The sequence below is a fragment of the Porcisia hertigi genome, chromosome 19 (assembly GCF_017918235.1).
Source record: "Porcisia hertigi strain C119 chromosome 19, whole genome shotgun sequence".
Taxonomy (NCBI): Eukaryota; Euglenozoa; class Kinetoplastea; order Trypanosomatida; family Trypanosomatidae; genus Porcisia; species Porcisia hertigi.
Genome location: NC_090578.1, coordinates 78,915 through 95,552, shown reverse-complemented (window position 1 = coordinate 95,552; position 16,638 = coordinate 78,915). Strand labels below are relative to the sequence as shown.

The 16,638-nt window shown below is 53.1% G+C and overlaps 4 protein-coding genes across 4 annotated transcripts; all 4 read left to right on the top strand.

Annotated features, from left to right (window-relative positions):
• Positions 1–684: 684 nt before the first annotated feature.
• Positions 685–1,641, top strand: JKF63_05741 (uncharacterized protein; the record flags this gene model as incomplete). The annotated part of the gene is made up of 1 exon (XM_067901695.1): positions 685–1,641. One exon carries the CDS (start codon positions 685–687, stop codon positions 1,639–1,641), a length of 957 nt encoding a protein of 318 aa, XP_067757721.1.
• A 5,878-nt stretch (positions 1,642–7,519) lies between these two features.
• JKF63_05740 (uncharacterized protein) lies at positions 7,520–8,476 on the top strand (the record flags this gene model as incomplete). Its single annotated transcript, XM_067901694.1, has 1 exon — positions 7,520–8,476. The coding sequence occupies one exon, from the start codon at positions 7,520–7,522 to the stop codon at positions 8,474–8,476; it is 957 nt and encodes a 318-aa protein (XP_067757720.1).
• A 2,973-nt stretch (positions 8,477–11,449) lies between these two features.
• Positions 11,450–11,941, top strand: JKF63_05739 (uncharacterized protein; the record flags this gene model as incomplete). Its single annotated transcript, XM_067901693.1, has 1 exon — positions 11,450–11,941. The coding sequence occupies one exon, from the start codon at positions 11,450–11,452 to the stop codon at positions 11,939–11,941; it is 492 nt and encodes a 163-aa protein (XP_067757719.1).
• Positions 11,942–13,545: 1,604 nt separating this feature from the next.
• JKF63_05738 (uncharacterized protein) lies at positions 13,546–14,772 on the top strand (the record flags this gene model as incomplete). Its single annotated transcript, XM_067901692.1, has 1 exon — positions 13,546–14,772. The coding sequence occupies one exon, from the start codon at positions 13,546–13,548 to the stop codon at positions 14,770–14,772; it is 1,227 nt and encodes a 408-aa protein (XP_067757718.1).
• Between the last annotated feature and the right edge of the window lie 1,866 nt (positions 14,773–16,638).

Genomic DNA, 16,638 nt, shown 5'->3' with positions numbered 1-16,638 from the left:
CCACTTGTAAAAGAGTGGGCTATATGGCAGAATCTTTTTCTCCCCCGAGCAGCGTGGACTCGAATGTGACCGTCGCTTCAGCTTTTGCGCCCCAGTCTCTGACGTGTCTCGACCCCGGCTGCTCTCTTTTCGGGTTGTGGTGTCCTCGTTAGGTATTTTTTTCCCCCGTTGTTTTGTCGCGCCGGCTTGTACGGGTGCAGAACAACTCAAGGGTCTCCATGTTGCATTCTGGCTTGTGTCTGCCTGCTAGAATCGTGTACTCACTACGTTAATACCATATATATTCTTGCGAGCTTGTGTTACACCACGTATCCAAGTGCAACGGATCCTATTGTTGCGCTTTACCAGGAGCACGTCAGCACGAACGACGCATCATATATTTCCTACAATACGAAAAAGAAAATACAAAGGCGATGGAAGTTGAGAGGCTCTCGCTACTTTTGGAACGTACACGCCGCCTCAGCGCTCGTTGGCGTCCCCCTTGGGCTTCTTCGCTCCAGCAGGTGTGCGCGTGCCTCATGCCGAAGAGGAATTGCCATCTCCGCTTGATACCCTTACCTCGTCCTCTCTAGATTCTCGAAATCAAACCGCTTCTACGCATTTCTTTACACTTGCGCTTCTCTTTTTATCTCGTTTCCGCACTGACATATTGCACCTCAAAGCCATCTCCGTTTTCTATCAAGCATGTCTGCCAACAACTCTGCCGCGGCGTCCGCGCCGAAGAAAGCGCGCCAGGAGATGCCGAAGCTGGGCTTCTGGGAGGAGTTCATGATCAGCGGTGTTGCGGCTGGTGCCGCCAAGACGGCCGCTGCGCCGATCGAGCGCGTGAAGCTGCTGGTGCAAAACCAGGGTGAAATGATCAAGCAGGGCACACTGGACCGCCCGTACACTGGCGTGATGAACTGCTTGACGCGCACGGTGAAGACGGAGGGCATCTACGCACTGTGGCGCGGCAACCTGTCGAACGTGATTCGCTACTTCCCCACGCAGGCGCTGAACTTCGCCTTCAAGGACCAGTTCAAGCGCATGTTCAACTTCAAGAAGGACCGCGATGGCTACCTGAAGTGGTTCATGGGCAACATGGCGTCCGGCGGTCTTGCCGGCGCTGTGTCGCTGTGCTTCGTGTACTCGCTGGACTACGTACGTACGCGCCTCGCGAACGACACTAAGTCTGCGAAGAAGGGTGGCGAGCGCCAGTACAACGGCATGGTGGACTGCTATATCAAGACGTTCAAGAGCGACGGTCTGATGGGTCTGTACCGCGGTTTCTGTGTGTCATGTGTGGGCATCGTCGCGTACCGCGGCTTCTACTTTGGCCTGTACGACACTCTGCAGCCGCTGCTGCCGGTGAACAACTTTCTTGTGAACTTCATGCTGGGCTGGGTTGTGACGATCGTGTCTGGTCTGATCTCGTACCCGCTGGACACGGTGCGCCGTCGCATGATGATGACATCCGGCACCGGCAAGAACTACCGCAACTCGTTCGAGTGCTTCACTCAGTGTGTGAAGAACGAGGGCGCGGTATCGCTGTTCCGCGGCGCTGGCGCGAACATTCTGCGTGGTGTCGCTGGCGCGCTGGTGCTCTCCGGCGTTGATGCCATCAAGCCGTACTACATCAAGGCTCGCGCGAAGAAGGATTAAGCTGTGTGAGCGGTGAGATCTGCTTCAAGGTCCCCGTTGCTCTGGTGTTGTGCGACGGAGGAAATGAGCAGTGTGTAGTTGAGTGCCCATCGCTTTTTTTGTTGTGCTCCGTTTTTTTTTTGTCGGCTTTTTTCCGGCCCCATCCGACATGTGCACCCTGTGCTTCTTTCTTCAAAATTTGTGTTGGTCGCCTTGTTCCAACGCCGCTGTATTCATTTTCTCAGAAGTTGTTTTCTATCATGCGGGGGACGAAGCAAGTTCACTGCGTCTGAGCGTGGGGCACACCTCCATTTGCCTGGTAGCGCTGCTGCCTTGTGCTTTCCCCTTCAGGACCGTGTGCGCGTATGGGAACAATTCTGCTGTGCATAAAGCAGTGAAAGGAAAGCGGCAAAGACGATGGAAAACAAAGGAAACGCAGAAAAAAAAGGGCGGGACAGCTGCCCGCGAACGATGCAGTAAAATGCTTGTCCGAAGAAAATGTAAGAGGAAAATGACGCAGGTCTTTTGTGTTGACATGAGCATATATATTCACACCCCTAGACGCGCACACACGTGTATGTGATTGTTCATAGGTAGGAGAAAAGTGATGAGTTGTAAGGTATTAAAGAAGCTGCGCAGTAGAGCACCGCCAGTAGAGAGAGAAATATGTATCGGCGAAACTAGGAAATAGCCCACACGCATCCTCCTCCTTCCCCCCACGTGTGGGCTTCTGTATGTCTTGATTTCGCAGCGCATCTCCACGTTTATGTGCACTTCTCCCCAGCAAGTGACAGTGTTTCCGTTTTTTCCTTCCTTTTGTTTTCGTGGTCCCTTCCTGTCTCTCGGCAAAAACCGATAAGGGCATTCACGTGATAAGGCACACTTGAGATGACGAGGACAGAAAACAGATGAGGAGGAAAAAAATAGAAGCGTGGAGGGAGAAGCAGCAGCAGCAGCAGCAGTAGGAGCCGTATCGGTTATGTTTCTCTATTTAAAAAAATGTGACAGGTCTTTCGTGCTTCAAGAAGCAGTGAGTAATGAAAAAAATATGTGAAAGAAATTCCCACACACAGACGCGCACAAACAAATGCATGCTTCGTGATACACTGAAGTGGTGGTGGTGGGGGGGGGCATTGCGGCGGACGCTTTTTCTCTTGCAGACGTGTCACTCTCCGTGCTACAGTATACACGGGAGGAAGGTACGAATCCAGGCCTGGCGTGAACAGCGCGCAGTCATGCGGGCTCTTGAGTGTTGGGAAAGGGGGTGACCCATGCCATCAGCTGCATCGGCGTAGTGGGTTTACCCCCCGCCGCACTGGTGACGGGAAAACTGTCCGTCAGTCGCAGCCTTCCCCCCCTGGAAACCTGAACTTTACCATCTCCTCCCGTTGGGCAGAGCGAAAGGTTGAGGTGTGATGGATTCATGAAGGGCCCCTCTCCCCTGTCCCCCCTCCTCATGGCGCAGTATGTGCACGGCAGGCTGAATGGGCAACGTGCACTGCTCTTTTGTTTTGTTCACTCACTTCACATTGTGCTCCTCTTTTTCCCCTCCGTAAATGGCCTTCGCCTTGTACGTACACAAATGCAAAGCAGCAGCGACCGACACCACTGGGCAAAGGTCCAAGAACCCCTCCCTGCCCTGGCCATGCTGGGTACCCCCTCCCCCTCTGGACCCTATCTGTGTGTACACTCGAGGAGTTGGTGCGTGTGTTTTAGCACCCCCCTTTGATGTTCTGCCTTTTGGGGTATTCTTCACGTTTTTTTCACCAGGCGCGAAAGATGGTTTCTTTTGCCTTTGTTTGCTGTGACTCGTTCTATCGGACTGTTTCATGACATGTTCAGGACGACATCGTGACGAATGTGTGCATTTGGCGTTGGTATCGCCTGTCATGTGGACTGTTCCTGGCGGTCACACTCTGCAGCACGCTAACATGTGTATCGCTATCCCTCCCTCTGGGCCACAGCCAATGCTAGTGCCACCAAAACATCGCTCTCCTTCTCGGGGCAGGTTAGAACATCTGCAAACGCCAGGGCCTCGCAGTACTTCTGTCGAATAGTTTATACCCATCTCGCGGTAGCGGGGAGAAAGCCTCAAACTTCTCTTCCCCATCAACACAACCGTCTGCGGCTCTCTGTCGGCGTTGTTTGTGAACGTCCTGGTTGGTGCGAAGGAGCTCAACTGATTTTACTCGAAGGTAGTCGGCATGCGCATTGATTCGTCACCCTCGTTTGCTTTCTCGGACTCGTCTGCAGCTCCGTCTCGCGGACATAATCACCGGCGCCCGTGCGCTTTTAGCAGCTGGATTGACGACAGCGCATTGTCAAGCGCCTACTTGAGAGTTTTCGAAAAAAAACCGCTCCAATCGTTGTCAAATAGTCCTGCTGTGGTGTGTTCGCCACCATACACTCGTACAGGCTCAGAGATCAAGGACTCCGGCAACGCGTACCCCAGACTCCTAGAATCTTTGTCTCGCGTCTCTCTGCTATTATGATGGGTTTCCTGTGTAGCTGTTAGTTACACCCCCCCACACAGCAGTGATTTCCTTTTCGTTTTGCCTCTTTGCTTGTATCTTGCTGTTCTCTTGTCATGTGGGGCAGTCGTACTTCTCACACTCTGTGTGTATTTGTCCGACTGGGTCTGAGTGTGCGTATGTTTGCGTTTTTCATGCGTGTAGCTCTTTTTCAACTTCTTTCAGATGTTGCTCGTTTCTTTTTTTCGTGTCCAAGATATCGCACTTGCAGCTCTTTCATGCCCCCCTTCTCCTCCTCACTTGTTTCCACTGCGTTCACGCCGTGATTGGTGGGTCAACACGCCCTCTCTCTCGTTTGAGCAGCCGTGCGATGCAAGATCACTAGGGAGGAGGTGTGTGAAGCGGGTTGCTACCTTAACACAGCTGTCTTTAATTCTTTAGTTTCATATTCGCATGGTAGGCGGATGCATGTCCTTTCCTCCCCTCTATGTGCTCTGCCACACATTGTACGTCTTGAGCGTGGTCGCGGCCAATTGTTTCTTCTAGCCCTTACTTCCCTCCCTCTTCCCTTTCTATCCGAGTTGGCTTACCCCCCTCCTCTGTTTTTTTTTTTGAAAATATATACAATTGCGTCTGTGATACATCTTTGAAAAGTGCGATTTCTTCAGTTTGACTCACTTTTCTCAATGTTTCATGTCAGTTTCTGCACGGTTTCTTTTTCCAATAATCCTGGCATCAACGAACACCAATTTAAATGTTCAGATGAACATGCGTGTGTGTGTGTGCGCTCTCGTTAGTGAACATCCGACGAGAGAAAAAGCGAGAGCTTCTGTGGGCAGCATACTTTCTCGTGTGTCCAGCCATAATACGGGCTCCTCTAGGATGATTGGTGATTTCTCTGTCTGTGTGGGCGTGTATTTCCGTGTCGCAGCTCCACTGTTCAAGCAGAAGACTTCGTCTCGCTGTTTTGTCTCTCCTGAAATTTGTGTGCGTTAATGGAGTTGAAGGCGGAGTCGTTTTTTTTTTTTTTTTTGCACCCAACACTAAACCCTCGTTTTATCAAGCTGATTCCCCACATCAGCTTCGAGCACATTTCCCTCTTTCTGCCGATCCACAGTGACACCTGATACTGAGGCAAAGATAAACGCTCTCACACCCATGAGCAACCACACGTGAAACGTGGCAACCTGGACTGTGTTGTTGCTGTGTGCACCTTCACTCAGACTGTCGCTTGTGTGCTTGTGTGTACGTGCGGGTGTGTCTGTAAGCCTCTTCTGAGAGTTGCCACGGTTAAATTTCCTACCTCCCTTGAAAAATTCTTTTTTCCGCCAACACTTCCAAACTTTATTTATAATTGTTACTTCGTCATACATCAATTTTTTGAGTACCCGCGAGGAGAGGGAGAGGGGGCGGGGAAGAGGGGAAAGGATTCTCCCCCATTTGTACAGTTGTATGCGTGTGTAGTTGGTATACGCACATAGGGGTTATGTGTCTTTTCAATCGCAATTAGGTATGAATGTGTGCTTATTTGTTCGCAAAAAGGCAGACATCTGCAGACAGGCTCGTGCATATATATATATATTTTCCCCTCCTCTCTCGCTGCTCATCGTCATCTACCTGCGCATTCTTCATCCCCTTTCCCCTGTTTTCACTTCATTCCGGATCTTCGAGACTCCCGCTCACGTCATTTCGGTGTGCTTTCCTCTCCTTCCCGCTTCTGTCTCTCTGTGGAGGCGGAGGGCGGGGGGGGGAGCGGAGAATCAAGAGGAGGCAGCACTTGAATTTCCTGGAACGATTGTTTGTAGAGCAGCCCTCTTTTTTCCCCGATCCGCAGTCCTATGCTGCTTCGATGACGTGGGCTGTGTAATACACACCAGCGTGGCATCGAAGGGGAGAGGGGAGTTCAGTCCCTTCCTTCGCGGGGAAGTCTGGTGGCCCCTCTATGGCTGCCAATGCCGCGCTGACCCCTGTGTGGTGCAGAGTGCCAGGTGCGCGCCGAACTTAGAAGTATCCGTGGCGGATGTATCGCAGCGGATGTCGGCGGTGGGGCCCTCGATGGCGCGGGGGCCTGCGACAGCGCTTACCGCTTGTGCCATCCACATGATAGGCAAGGTGCCCAAGCGACTCGAGCGTATCCCACACAGTTCTCAGTGGTCGCTGGCGGTGAAGGCGGCGAGGGGGGGAGGGGAGAAGAGGCTGCGCTACGGCGAGAGAGGCACCCCGTGGCAGGAGTGAGTACGGCTTGTGACGAGAGGGGGGGGGCGCTGCTCAGATGGCTGAGTCGGTCACTGCAGCGGCGTCGGCCCGCCGCCGCTGGGCACCAGGCGATGGACCTGTGACGGCCTAGATCGAGGGCGGTGTTCAACTACTTCATTGCGTGAGTTTGGACAGGTGGAAAGGGAATAACACTTTGAAGCCGCTGCTGCCTCTCTCTCCAATGCTCTCCTCTCCAGTCTACTTCTCGCATCTCTGTTGATAACCAGAGGCTACGCGTATTTTTTTGATGTGTACTTGTTGTCGTTTGTGCTGCGCGTCTTCTCCGTCGTGGCTGCACTTCAATATCGTTTTTGTTTTCTTCTAGTCACACCCGAACCCTGTGCATTTCTGTAACTTTTTTTTTGCCGTATCAGTTTGCCTGCTGCTTCTCTCCTCGAGCTCTGCCCCCGCAAGTCTCGCTGGCTTCCCATGATTTGTGTGCACAGCGAGAGGAAATGTGTCCATAACGAGGTCGCACTTCAGCCATCGCTGGAGGCGCTCGTGACACCGATCTGTGGCAAGTTCTAGTTTCTCCCCTCTCCTCTCCTCTTTTGTATCTGACAAGACGCTGGATTTTGTGAGGCTGTGTGCGTGTAAGCGTACAGGCGTAAGCGTATGCATGTTTTTCTTTCCTCTGACCTCACTTTGGCCATCACACACACACGCACACACATATACACGAAAACAATACAACAAACACTAAAAATGAATTGCATCTGTTTCCGTCAAGGGTTTAGTGGAATAGTGCGTCGCTCTTTCTCACCACCGCCTCTGTGAAATGGCTGATCATTGCTCCTCCGTTTCCCCAGGGGGCCCCTTAGCCGCCGTTGCCAGTTCCGCTACCTCTGACCCTCTCCCTTAGCGGAGTTCGCTGTGCAGTGTGGCAGTGAGGTACCCATCGCCACAGTTCAACGTGTGCTGCGTTTTCTTTTTTTCTCCACCCCCCTTTTGCACTCATTTCTCCGTTCGTTCTTCCTCGCTTGCCTTCACTTTGCGCGGTAAACCTATCCACTCATCCATTCTCACCACTGCAAACACTGGCCCCACTTCTGCAGAGGTTTTCTCCGCTTCCCTTTCTCCCTCCTCTCTTTCCTTTTCTGCCCTTTTCAAGCACTTTTTCAACTTTATATCAGCGTGGTCACACGTACATTAAAAACAACAACACCCCAAGCATGTCTGCCAACAACTCTGCCGCGGCGTCCGCGCCGAAGAAAGCGCGCCAGGAGATGCCGAAGCTGGGCTTCTGGGAGGAGTTCATGATCAGCGGTGTTGCGGCTGGTGCCGCCAAGACGGCCGCTGCGCCGATCGAGCGCGTGAAGCTGCTGGTGCAAAACCAGGGTGAAATGATCAAGCAGGGCACACTGGACCGCCCGTACACTGGCGTGATGAACTGCCTGACGCGCACGGTGAAGACGGAGGGCATCTACGCACTGTGGCGCGGCAACCTGTCGAACGTGATTCGCTACTTCCCCACGCAGGCGCTGAACTTCGCCTTCAAGGACCAGTTCAAGCGCATGTTCAACTTCAAGAAGGACCGCGATGGCTACCTGAAGTGGTTCATGGGCAACATGGCGTCCGGCGGTCTTGCCGGCGCTGTGTCGCTGTGCTTCGTGTACTCGCTGGACTACGTACGTACGCGCCTCGCGAACGACACTAAGTCTGCGAAGAAGGGTGGCGAGCGCCAGTACAACGGCATGGTGGACTGCTATATCAAGACGTTCAAGAGCGACGGTCTGATGGGTCTGTACCGCGGTTTCTGTGTGTCATGTGTGGGCATCGTCGCGTACCGCGGCTTCTACTTTGGCCTGTACGACACTCTGCAGCCGCTGCTGCCGGTGAACAACTTTATTGTAAACTTCATGCTGGGCTGGGTTGTGACGATCGTGTCTGGTCTGATCTCGTACCCGCTGGACACGGTGCGCCGTCGCATGATGATGACATCTGGCACCGGCAAGAACTACCGCAACTCGTTCGAGTGCTTCACTCAGTGTGTGAAGAACGAGGGCGCGGTATCGCTGTTCCGCGGCGCTGGCGCGAACATTCTGCGCGGTGTCGCTGGCGCGCTGGTGCTCTCCGGCGTTGATGCCATCAAGCCGTACTACATCAAGGCTCGCGCGAAGAAGGATTAAGCTGTGTGAGCGGTGAAGATCGTGTAGCACAGTTTTTTTTTGGGGCTAACTTCTTTCACGTACAGGGGTGGACAGTACGACAGAAGGGGATAAAATCGACGCTCATCGACCTCGATACGCTGCTTGCTGTCCCTGTCACTGTAATCGTACCATGGGCGCGCGAGAACGAAAGGCTGGCTTCTTAACGTGCAAGTGATCTTTGTTTTCTATGTTGGTGGGACTGCGAGGTGTTAAGAATGATTTTTTCCCCCCGACCCGCTTCTCAGTGCCTCCTCACGAGGCGGATGACGGTGTGGTCGTTGGTACATATAAATGTTCATATATATATCTGGATATGGGTGTTGCGTGCCAACGCACGTCCCTCGCACTAATCTTGATGTATTGTGGGGAGCCTGTACGTATGTACTTGAGATCCGTTCATGTCGGTGTGGCGATCCTCGAAGTACGCATCTGTCGTTGCGGCTCTTGTTTCCTGATGGGAGAATGATTTCCCACGAGCGGGAGACTTGAAGAGGGGTGCGCGAGGTCGTGTCTCGTACGCCCCCGGAAGCCCACGGGAAGCAGCGTCACGTTCATTCTGTAAAAGTTTTGTGTGTTTGTGTCTGTCTGCACGTCTGTTGAAAAGACGCTAAATTTTTTTTTCCGTTCTCCTCTCTCCTGTGGGAGGGAGGGGGGGGGGGTTACCCTTCCTCTATTTGTGTGTGTGTGTGTGTGTGTGTGCACCTTTTGTTTTCCCCTCCCCCCCCCCCCCCCCCCCCAACGGAAACTAAAGTGAGTACCTCTCGCTGGTAGCTTAAAAGGTACTGTTCACGGATATGCTTGTTTCAATCTGCCCCCCCTTCGATTTATTTCTAAGATACGTGTGCTAGTGGTCTCTCTTTTTTTTTTTACACCTCACATCTCTTTCTCTCTTACCCTTCGTGTCCCTCCGATCTCTCCTCCTCTTTCTGTTCATGGGCGCGACTTGTTGTGCTTGAGTACTGCGTTTCACGCGTCCGTCTGTTTGTATGTATACGTGGTGAACGCTCCTCGCTGTGATGAGGGTGCAGTGTTGCCATGTGTATGCGTGTGCGCATATACGTGCGCGCGAACGTATTTTGTTTAGAGGCCGCCTTCGTCTTCAGGCACGAATCCGACTGAATGGATTCGTCCGTGTTCTCATGTAAGTTTTTGTGGCAGGTATTGGCGACCCTCGTGTCTGTACGTTTCGTTAAGAGTTCAGGACCGTCTCTCTTTCCACCTTAATTCCTCTTCGTATCACGCTGCCCATCAACGCCCCCCCCCTTTCCCTCACTTCTCTCCTCAATACCTCTTCGCTGTCGCTCTCGCACAACACGCCGTCTTTTCCCATTTCGGCGATTTCATTTTGTGTGCACCTTTCACTCACTCGTCCCTTTTGTGCCTTTTTGTTTTGGTTTTGATGTTCTTCTGAATGTAACTAAACCGCTCCTTTGATCACCAACATCCACCTCAAAAGGCGCGCCTGGAACTGGAAGGGAAAGTGAAGAGTATGACAAAATGGAAACACGGGCATCGTCGTGTACATCCTATATCTCCTCTCCCCCCCCTCTTTCACACATGAGTGTGCGTGTGTGTGACTCACTCGAGTTTACCATTAAACACACACACACACACAGACACAAGGGGGATCTATACACACAAGACGCACAAGTACATGTTTTGTGTACACGTGCCACTCCTCTCTTCACGGAAGAAAAGAGGAATGCAATAGGAGCGGTCTGTCTCTCCATCTCTCCGTCTTTTACTCCCCCCTCTCGTATGTTTTCACAGCGTCTGTGTGCGTGTCGGCGTGGCTGTTCGTGTATGCGTATGCGTGTCGTAGATAAAACGTGGCCTGGGGGCTGTAGGAAGATGAACTGAAAAAGTACACATGAATGAAAATGCATCACTTCGCCTTCCTTCCGTCCTTTCAAGGTCATCGCCGTTCCTCACTGTTACCCGCCAGGTTTCCCCTCTGACCCCCCCCCCCCCCAATGCGCATGTGTACGCCTTGGAGGTTGTTCCCTATTGCATTCAAAAAAGCCTCGGTGTCGCTGGACACTTCTGCAGTTGAGGGAAGTAAAGGAGACGCACAGTAAAAAGAAAAGAACGATCCAGAAGTCCAAAAGTGCAGTGAGGTTGAGGGGTATAGGTGGAATTGTAGTGTGTGATCACTGTCCACACTCTGTACTTCTTTTTTCTATGCTTCTTTCACTTAGAGCGCCTACCATCCCCGACCTCCTTTAGCACAGCCTTTTCTTCAACGGGAAGGGGGAAAGGGAGGAAGATAGAGGGACTGTCACTTCGCATTCTTCAACTACCCCCCCCCCTACAGGGGCAATGGTGACATTGAGCACAAATATAAACATGGCATACACAGTACGTGTCTTCTGATACCCGTTTTTCCTCCCTGTGAGGTGTAGCCGATAGTCATGACAAGAGAGGAATACAACCGCAGCAGAGGCAAAAAAGAAAACGTGACAGGTGGCGGCTGTAGCGGTGTGTGTTGGCATGTTCAATGGAAAGGACAAAATAATGCGGGTGCCTATCTTCGACGGAATAAAGGGAGGTGAGGCGGGGGGGGGGCAGTGTGGCGGCACATTGCTCGCTCACAATGTGTTGATCCCCAGTTATAGATGAGTTGGTGCGTAGCACCTTCTTCAAAGAAGTCTCTTCACTAGCTTCCGTTCTCCTCCTTTTCGATGATCTACGAGGAATGTCAGCTTTGGTTGCGCCGTCTGACACTGACCTCCCCCCCCCCATTCCCCTCTCTCCGCGTAACTCATTTTCCTTGGACTAGTTTTCATTAGTTACTTCTCACCTGTTTTCCTCGTTGTTCTTTACACTCTTTCTGTGTTGGGGCGTCGTCACACGTGTCGCGCCTCAGGGTTGCTCAGTTTGCCAACGCGCACAATTATACACACATACATACACACAGCTACAGCTACTTGTCTCAAGAGTGAGCTAAGGAAAATGCCCAGTCGAACTATTCCCACAGGGCAGGATTGGGGGGAGCAGCGCTTCGACTTCCAGCACCATGGCGGCGGTGGCTCTGGCCAACCTCGGAAAGTGACGGAGCGTGATGCCAACCGTGCTGTACAAAGCGGCCAATGCGTGGAGGTACAGCGGAGGGAACATCAGCGTGCTAACCAGCAGGTGGCCAGCGCTGGCGCTAACGCGAAGAAGCTCGACGAGGACGCTAGTTCACTCAAAGTCAAGAGGGTGGACCCGCATCTCCGTTTGCGCATAATGAAGGAGCGCCAGGCGCTGCACTGGTCCCAGCAGGACCTCGCTCAGCGCATCTCTGAGCGTGTGTCCGTAGTGGCTGAGTATGAAAACGGCAAGGCGGTGCCGGAAGAGCGGGTCATTCTGAAGATGGAGAAGGCATTCGGAGTTCACTTGCGTGGGGCCATGGCTGGATGCCCGATGGGCAAACACCGTCCCACCCCGAAACCTCAGGATTAAAGGGAGGAAACGAGGAGCCTGCTCATTTCCCTCATCTACCTTTTGAGCTCCCGGCTAGCGGTCTTTTCCCCGCTATCAGTGGGTGCGTACTCCACGAGCGGGTTCCAAGAGAGGAGATGGCGTGGAAGCGACCAGGTGAAGCTCCCACGCGATTAGAAGGACCGCACTTATGACGAGTGCGCTTTGATCGCATTTCACACACTTATTTACTGCACGTGTGTATGCGGACGTGTGCGAATGTTAGTTTTAACGAAAGGTAGGTTGATTAGCCTAACACGTACGCCCGGGGCGGAGCAGCAACGCAGCAAAGGGACAAAAAAGAAAACAATTTAGCCACTGTTTTGTGCATAATAAAAGAGTGAAGACGCCGACGCACTGCTGTTGCCTCTAGCTCTTCATCATATATACCCCCCCCCTCTGGGCATATTCTCCGCGTGTTTGTATTCTGTGCACTTGTCTCTGAACGTGAGGAAATATTTATCTACTGCGTGGTGTGGGTGCGCGCTCAGTCGTGGTGGAAGGCATGGAGGTATTGGTTGAGCGAGGTGCGGAGGAGGGAGGGGCGAGAGTCGGCGGGACTTTCTGTGCTTTGGATGGAAAAGAAAACGGGCGTTTCTCCCTGTGCAACGTTGGGTGCCCATAGAGGAAGGCATTTGGAGGGTGCCATCTTCCTCGTCTTTTTCCCGCCCTACTGCTCAATGCGCATACGCGGTGCAAGAGTATCAGTGCCAACCCCCACAACAAAGAAAAAAAAATTGTTTGGACTTCACTCGCTCGGTTTTTTTTTCACGGCTATATAATTGCGTGTATGTGCTCCCGTGCCTTTGTATGTGTGTATGTGTGTATGTATGTGTGGGCTCCACAAAGATTTACACCCGTTCGCCTGTTTTCGCTAGTCGTTCTTTCCCCTTTTTTCTTTAGTGTATCGCACCTCTGCGGCCCCTTTGATCTACTCTGCCCTTCTCTGTACTCACTCAGAGGGCGACTGTACTCACTGTTGAACCACTCTAATTTTTGTCGCTTTTCTTCTTGCGCTCTTCTAGTGCTGCTTACGCACAAGGACATACATACCCGCCGCACGTGCACGCTCGCACAGCCACATACCCCACACGGAAGAATTGCCAAACTGTGCATGTGTGGGTAGGGCACTCACGCCCCTCACTCTGAAGACGAGACGAAGGGCGGGTCAGCGAGGGCAACAATATCCAAATAAACAAGGGGAAAAAGGTTGAAGAGAATCTTTGCGACAACTCACAAGAATTGTCATACATTCATCACTTTTGTATTCTCCTACTTTTGGCCCTCGTGTTGTTGGCTGCCCTTCCGTTTTTTTTTTTTCATTTTCCTCGGCGCTCCCGGATTTGCCTTCATCTACGCCGTTAGCGTGGTCACAGTACTCCTTTGGCACACCCACCTCACCACCACAGACTTCCTTTTCGGCTAATCTGCAGGATACTGTCACGTGACCTCAGCAAAGCACACACAAGCCTTTCTCCCCGTTTCTCATACAGGTTTCTCTCGCGCGTGAGCCACTCAGCTTCTTGGTGTCCGTTTTTCTTGTAGGCTTCTTTTGTTGTTGACGAACAGCACGTTGGCTTGGGGAAATGGAGCGCTACACAGTGATGGGCCAACTGGGCGACGGCTCCTTTGGCACGGTGAGTAAAGCTCAGAACACGAGCACTGGTGAAATAGTAGCAGTAAAGATGATGAAGCAGCGCTTTCAGAGCTGGGAGGAGTGCCTGCAGCTGCGTGAAATCCAGTCGTTGCGGAGGGTGCAACACCCCAACTTGGTCAAATTAAAGGAGGTGGTGCGTGAGAAGACCGAGCTTTTTTTGATTTTCGAGTATTGCGAGAAGAATATCTTCCAAATTCAGCGCCAGCGCGCTAATCAGATGAGTGGCAGCATGGCATTTAGTGACAAGGAGATCCGTAGCATCATGTGCCAGACCTTGCTTGGGGTGCAGGCGATTCACAAGGCTGGTTTTATGCACCGTGACCTCAAGCCAGAGAACTTGCTCATCTCGGGCGACTTGCTCAAGGTCGCTGATTTCGGTCTCGCCAAAGAGATTCGCTCCCGTCCACCATTCACGGAGTACGTGTCGACGCGATGGTACCGCGCGCCGGAAATTGTGCTCCACTCGACGCACTACAACTCTCCCATCGACATCTGGGCGTGTGCGGTGATATTTGCCGAACTTTACCTGTGCCGCCCCCTCTTCCCCGGAACATCGGAGAGCGACCAGCTGTTCAAGATTTGCTCCGTGCTTGGTTCCCCCGCTCCCAACGAGTGGGATGAAGGGTATCAGCTAGCGCGCCGCATGAATATTCGTTTTCCAACCGTTGCGCCAACACCACTGCGTCAGATCCTCTCCACGGCGCCACAGGCGGCAGTAGACCTAATGGAGTCGATGCTACGCTTCAACCCAGCGGAGCGACCCACTGCGACGCAGTGCCTACAGCATCCGTATTTCACCGGCAGTGGCGGCAGCTCTGCGCTGTACGCTGGCATCGCCACCGGCCAGCCGCACAACCCGTTTCAAATGGCTGCCAGCGGTGTGAACGCTGCGCAGACGATGTCGAATGTGGGGTTAACCAGTAGCAGCAGCCCCCCACCCACCACCCTGAACACGTCGCTTTTCAAGTACGCTAATCTATTCAATCAGGGAAATCGCAGCCCACTTTCCTCTAGCGGCACCTCTGCCCCATTTGCCGGCAGCAGCGCCCTGCAAAACAGCATGAATAGCGGCCACATAGTTCGTCCTGTGCCCACGCAGCTCAAGACCACCACCACAACCAATGTGGCAGACAGCGACGACGAGTTCAACTTCTGAGGCAATGAGGGACATATGCACAGACATACGCTTCTTTTTTCCAGCTCCTGTGCGTTCTCTCCCTCCCCTCCCTCCCTCCCATTCCTCTTTTTTTCTTTTTTTCTCAGGTTGTTTCTGTGGCCACCCACATTTCCCGTTATGCGCTGCTTTGTTGAGGCACGGCGGGTGTCGCATCACTCTCACTTCTATATCTCCCCAGTCTCATCGTCTCGTTTTTTTTTGTGAGCTCTCCCATTTGCACCACTTTGTCTCCCGCTCTGCCACGGTGCACCTTTGTGGGCAACTGTCTCTTGGGGGAGCAGGAAGGCGTAGAGGAAGAGGAGCGCTGCGTGGGTATGGAGATGGTGCTCCTCATTCCACAACTTATCAAACAAGAAAACAGAGGAGGGCGATGGCAAGCATCATCGCTTTTCCCTCCTTGTTCCATGTCTTTGTTGTGTATGCGTTTTGAGCTAGTGTGCAGTTGGTGGCACCACTACTGCTGATGTTACTAGGGGGTTGTTAGTTGCATGTTTCACTGTTTTCCCCCCGTCCCTCTTCTGTCAATTCTCGTCCTCACTGGCGAGCAACACTGAGGCTAGTCCCAGAACAGCACCCTCTGCCAGTCACTCTCTGTGTTTTTTTTTCCTGCTTCCGGAGGCTCATCGCTGTATCTCATTGTCTTCCTAAACGCGCAGCGTCCCCTTCGGCTCCCACCCAAGACCTTCCTGTCTCTTTGGGCAGAAAACCCACGTCCCGCGACCACTCCCGGTTCCGTCTTGTCTGCTTGAAATGGCGTAGCGTTTCTTCAGCCTCTCCACCATCTTTTTCCCCTTTTCTGTATCCCCCTGTTTTGCACACTCTCCGTTTTTCGACTCCTCCGTCTCTTCCCCTTCGATGTTGCGCGATGTATATTTCCCCTCTTGCATGCGTTTTCGCCCCGATCACGAGTTGTGTCTGTGTGTGTATATGCACACCAGCGTGACATCGAAAGGGAGAGGGGAGTTCAGTCCCTCCCTTCGCGGGGAAGTCTGGTGGCCCCTCTATGGCCGCCAATGCCGCGCTGACCCCTGTGTGGTGCAGAGTGCCAGGTGCGCGCCGAACTTAGAAGTGTCCGTGGCGGATGTATCGCAGCGGATGTCGGCGGTGGGGCCCTCGATGGCGCGGGGGCCTGCGACAGCGCTTACCGCTTGTGCCATGCACATGATAGGCAAGGTGCCCAAGCGACTCGAGCGTATCCCACACAGTTCTCAGTGGTCGCTGGCGGTGAAGGCGGGGGAGGGGGGGAGGGGAGAAGAGGCTGCGCTACGGCGAGAGAGGCACCCCGTGGCAGGAGTGAGTACAGCTTGTGACGAGAGGGGGGGAGGGGGGCGCTGCTCAGATGGCTGAGTCGGCCATTGCAGCGGCGCCGGACCGCCGCCGCTGGGCACCAGGTGATGGACCTGTGACGGCCTAGATCGAGGGCGGTGTTCAACTACTTCATTGTGTGAGTTTGGGCAGATGGAAATAAAAGGGCGCCGTATCTTTGCCACCGAGCTTCATGTTTGCGTCCTCTCGGTATGTGGGTGTGTCTTTTCTCCCGCGTTCCCTTTTTCTTCTCTGTCCGTGTACCTTTCCCGCTGTCTTGCTCGTTTGCCCTTCTGCTAGCAGGTGTGTGTGTGTGTGTGTGATTCCTAGTCTCCCCCTTTTTTCTCCAATCCTGCTTCCCTTCGCCGTGCACTGCGTCAGGGATGGCCGACAAGTCTTAGGAGAGAGCGAGAGGAGGATTTTAGTGAGTGACCAAGGAGAGCGAAAAGGTAGGGTGGCAGTGGCTGTGTGCTGGGGTTGTGGAATGACACAGGTACGTGCAGCCAATGTGTGCCGGGGGTGGGTGGGTAGGGATGCGAC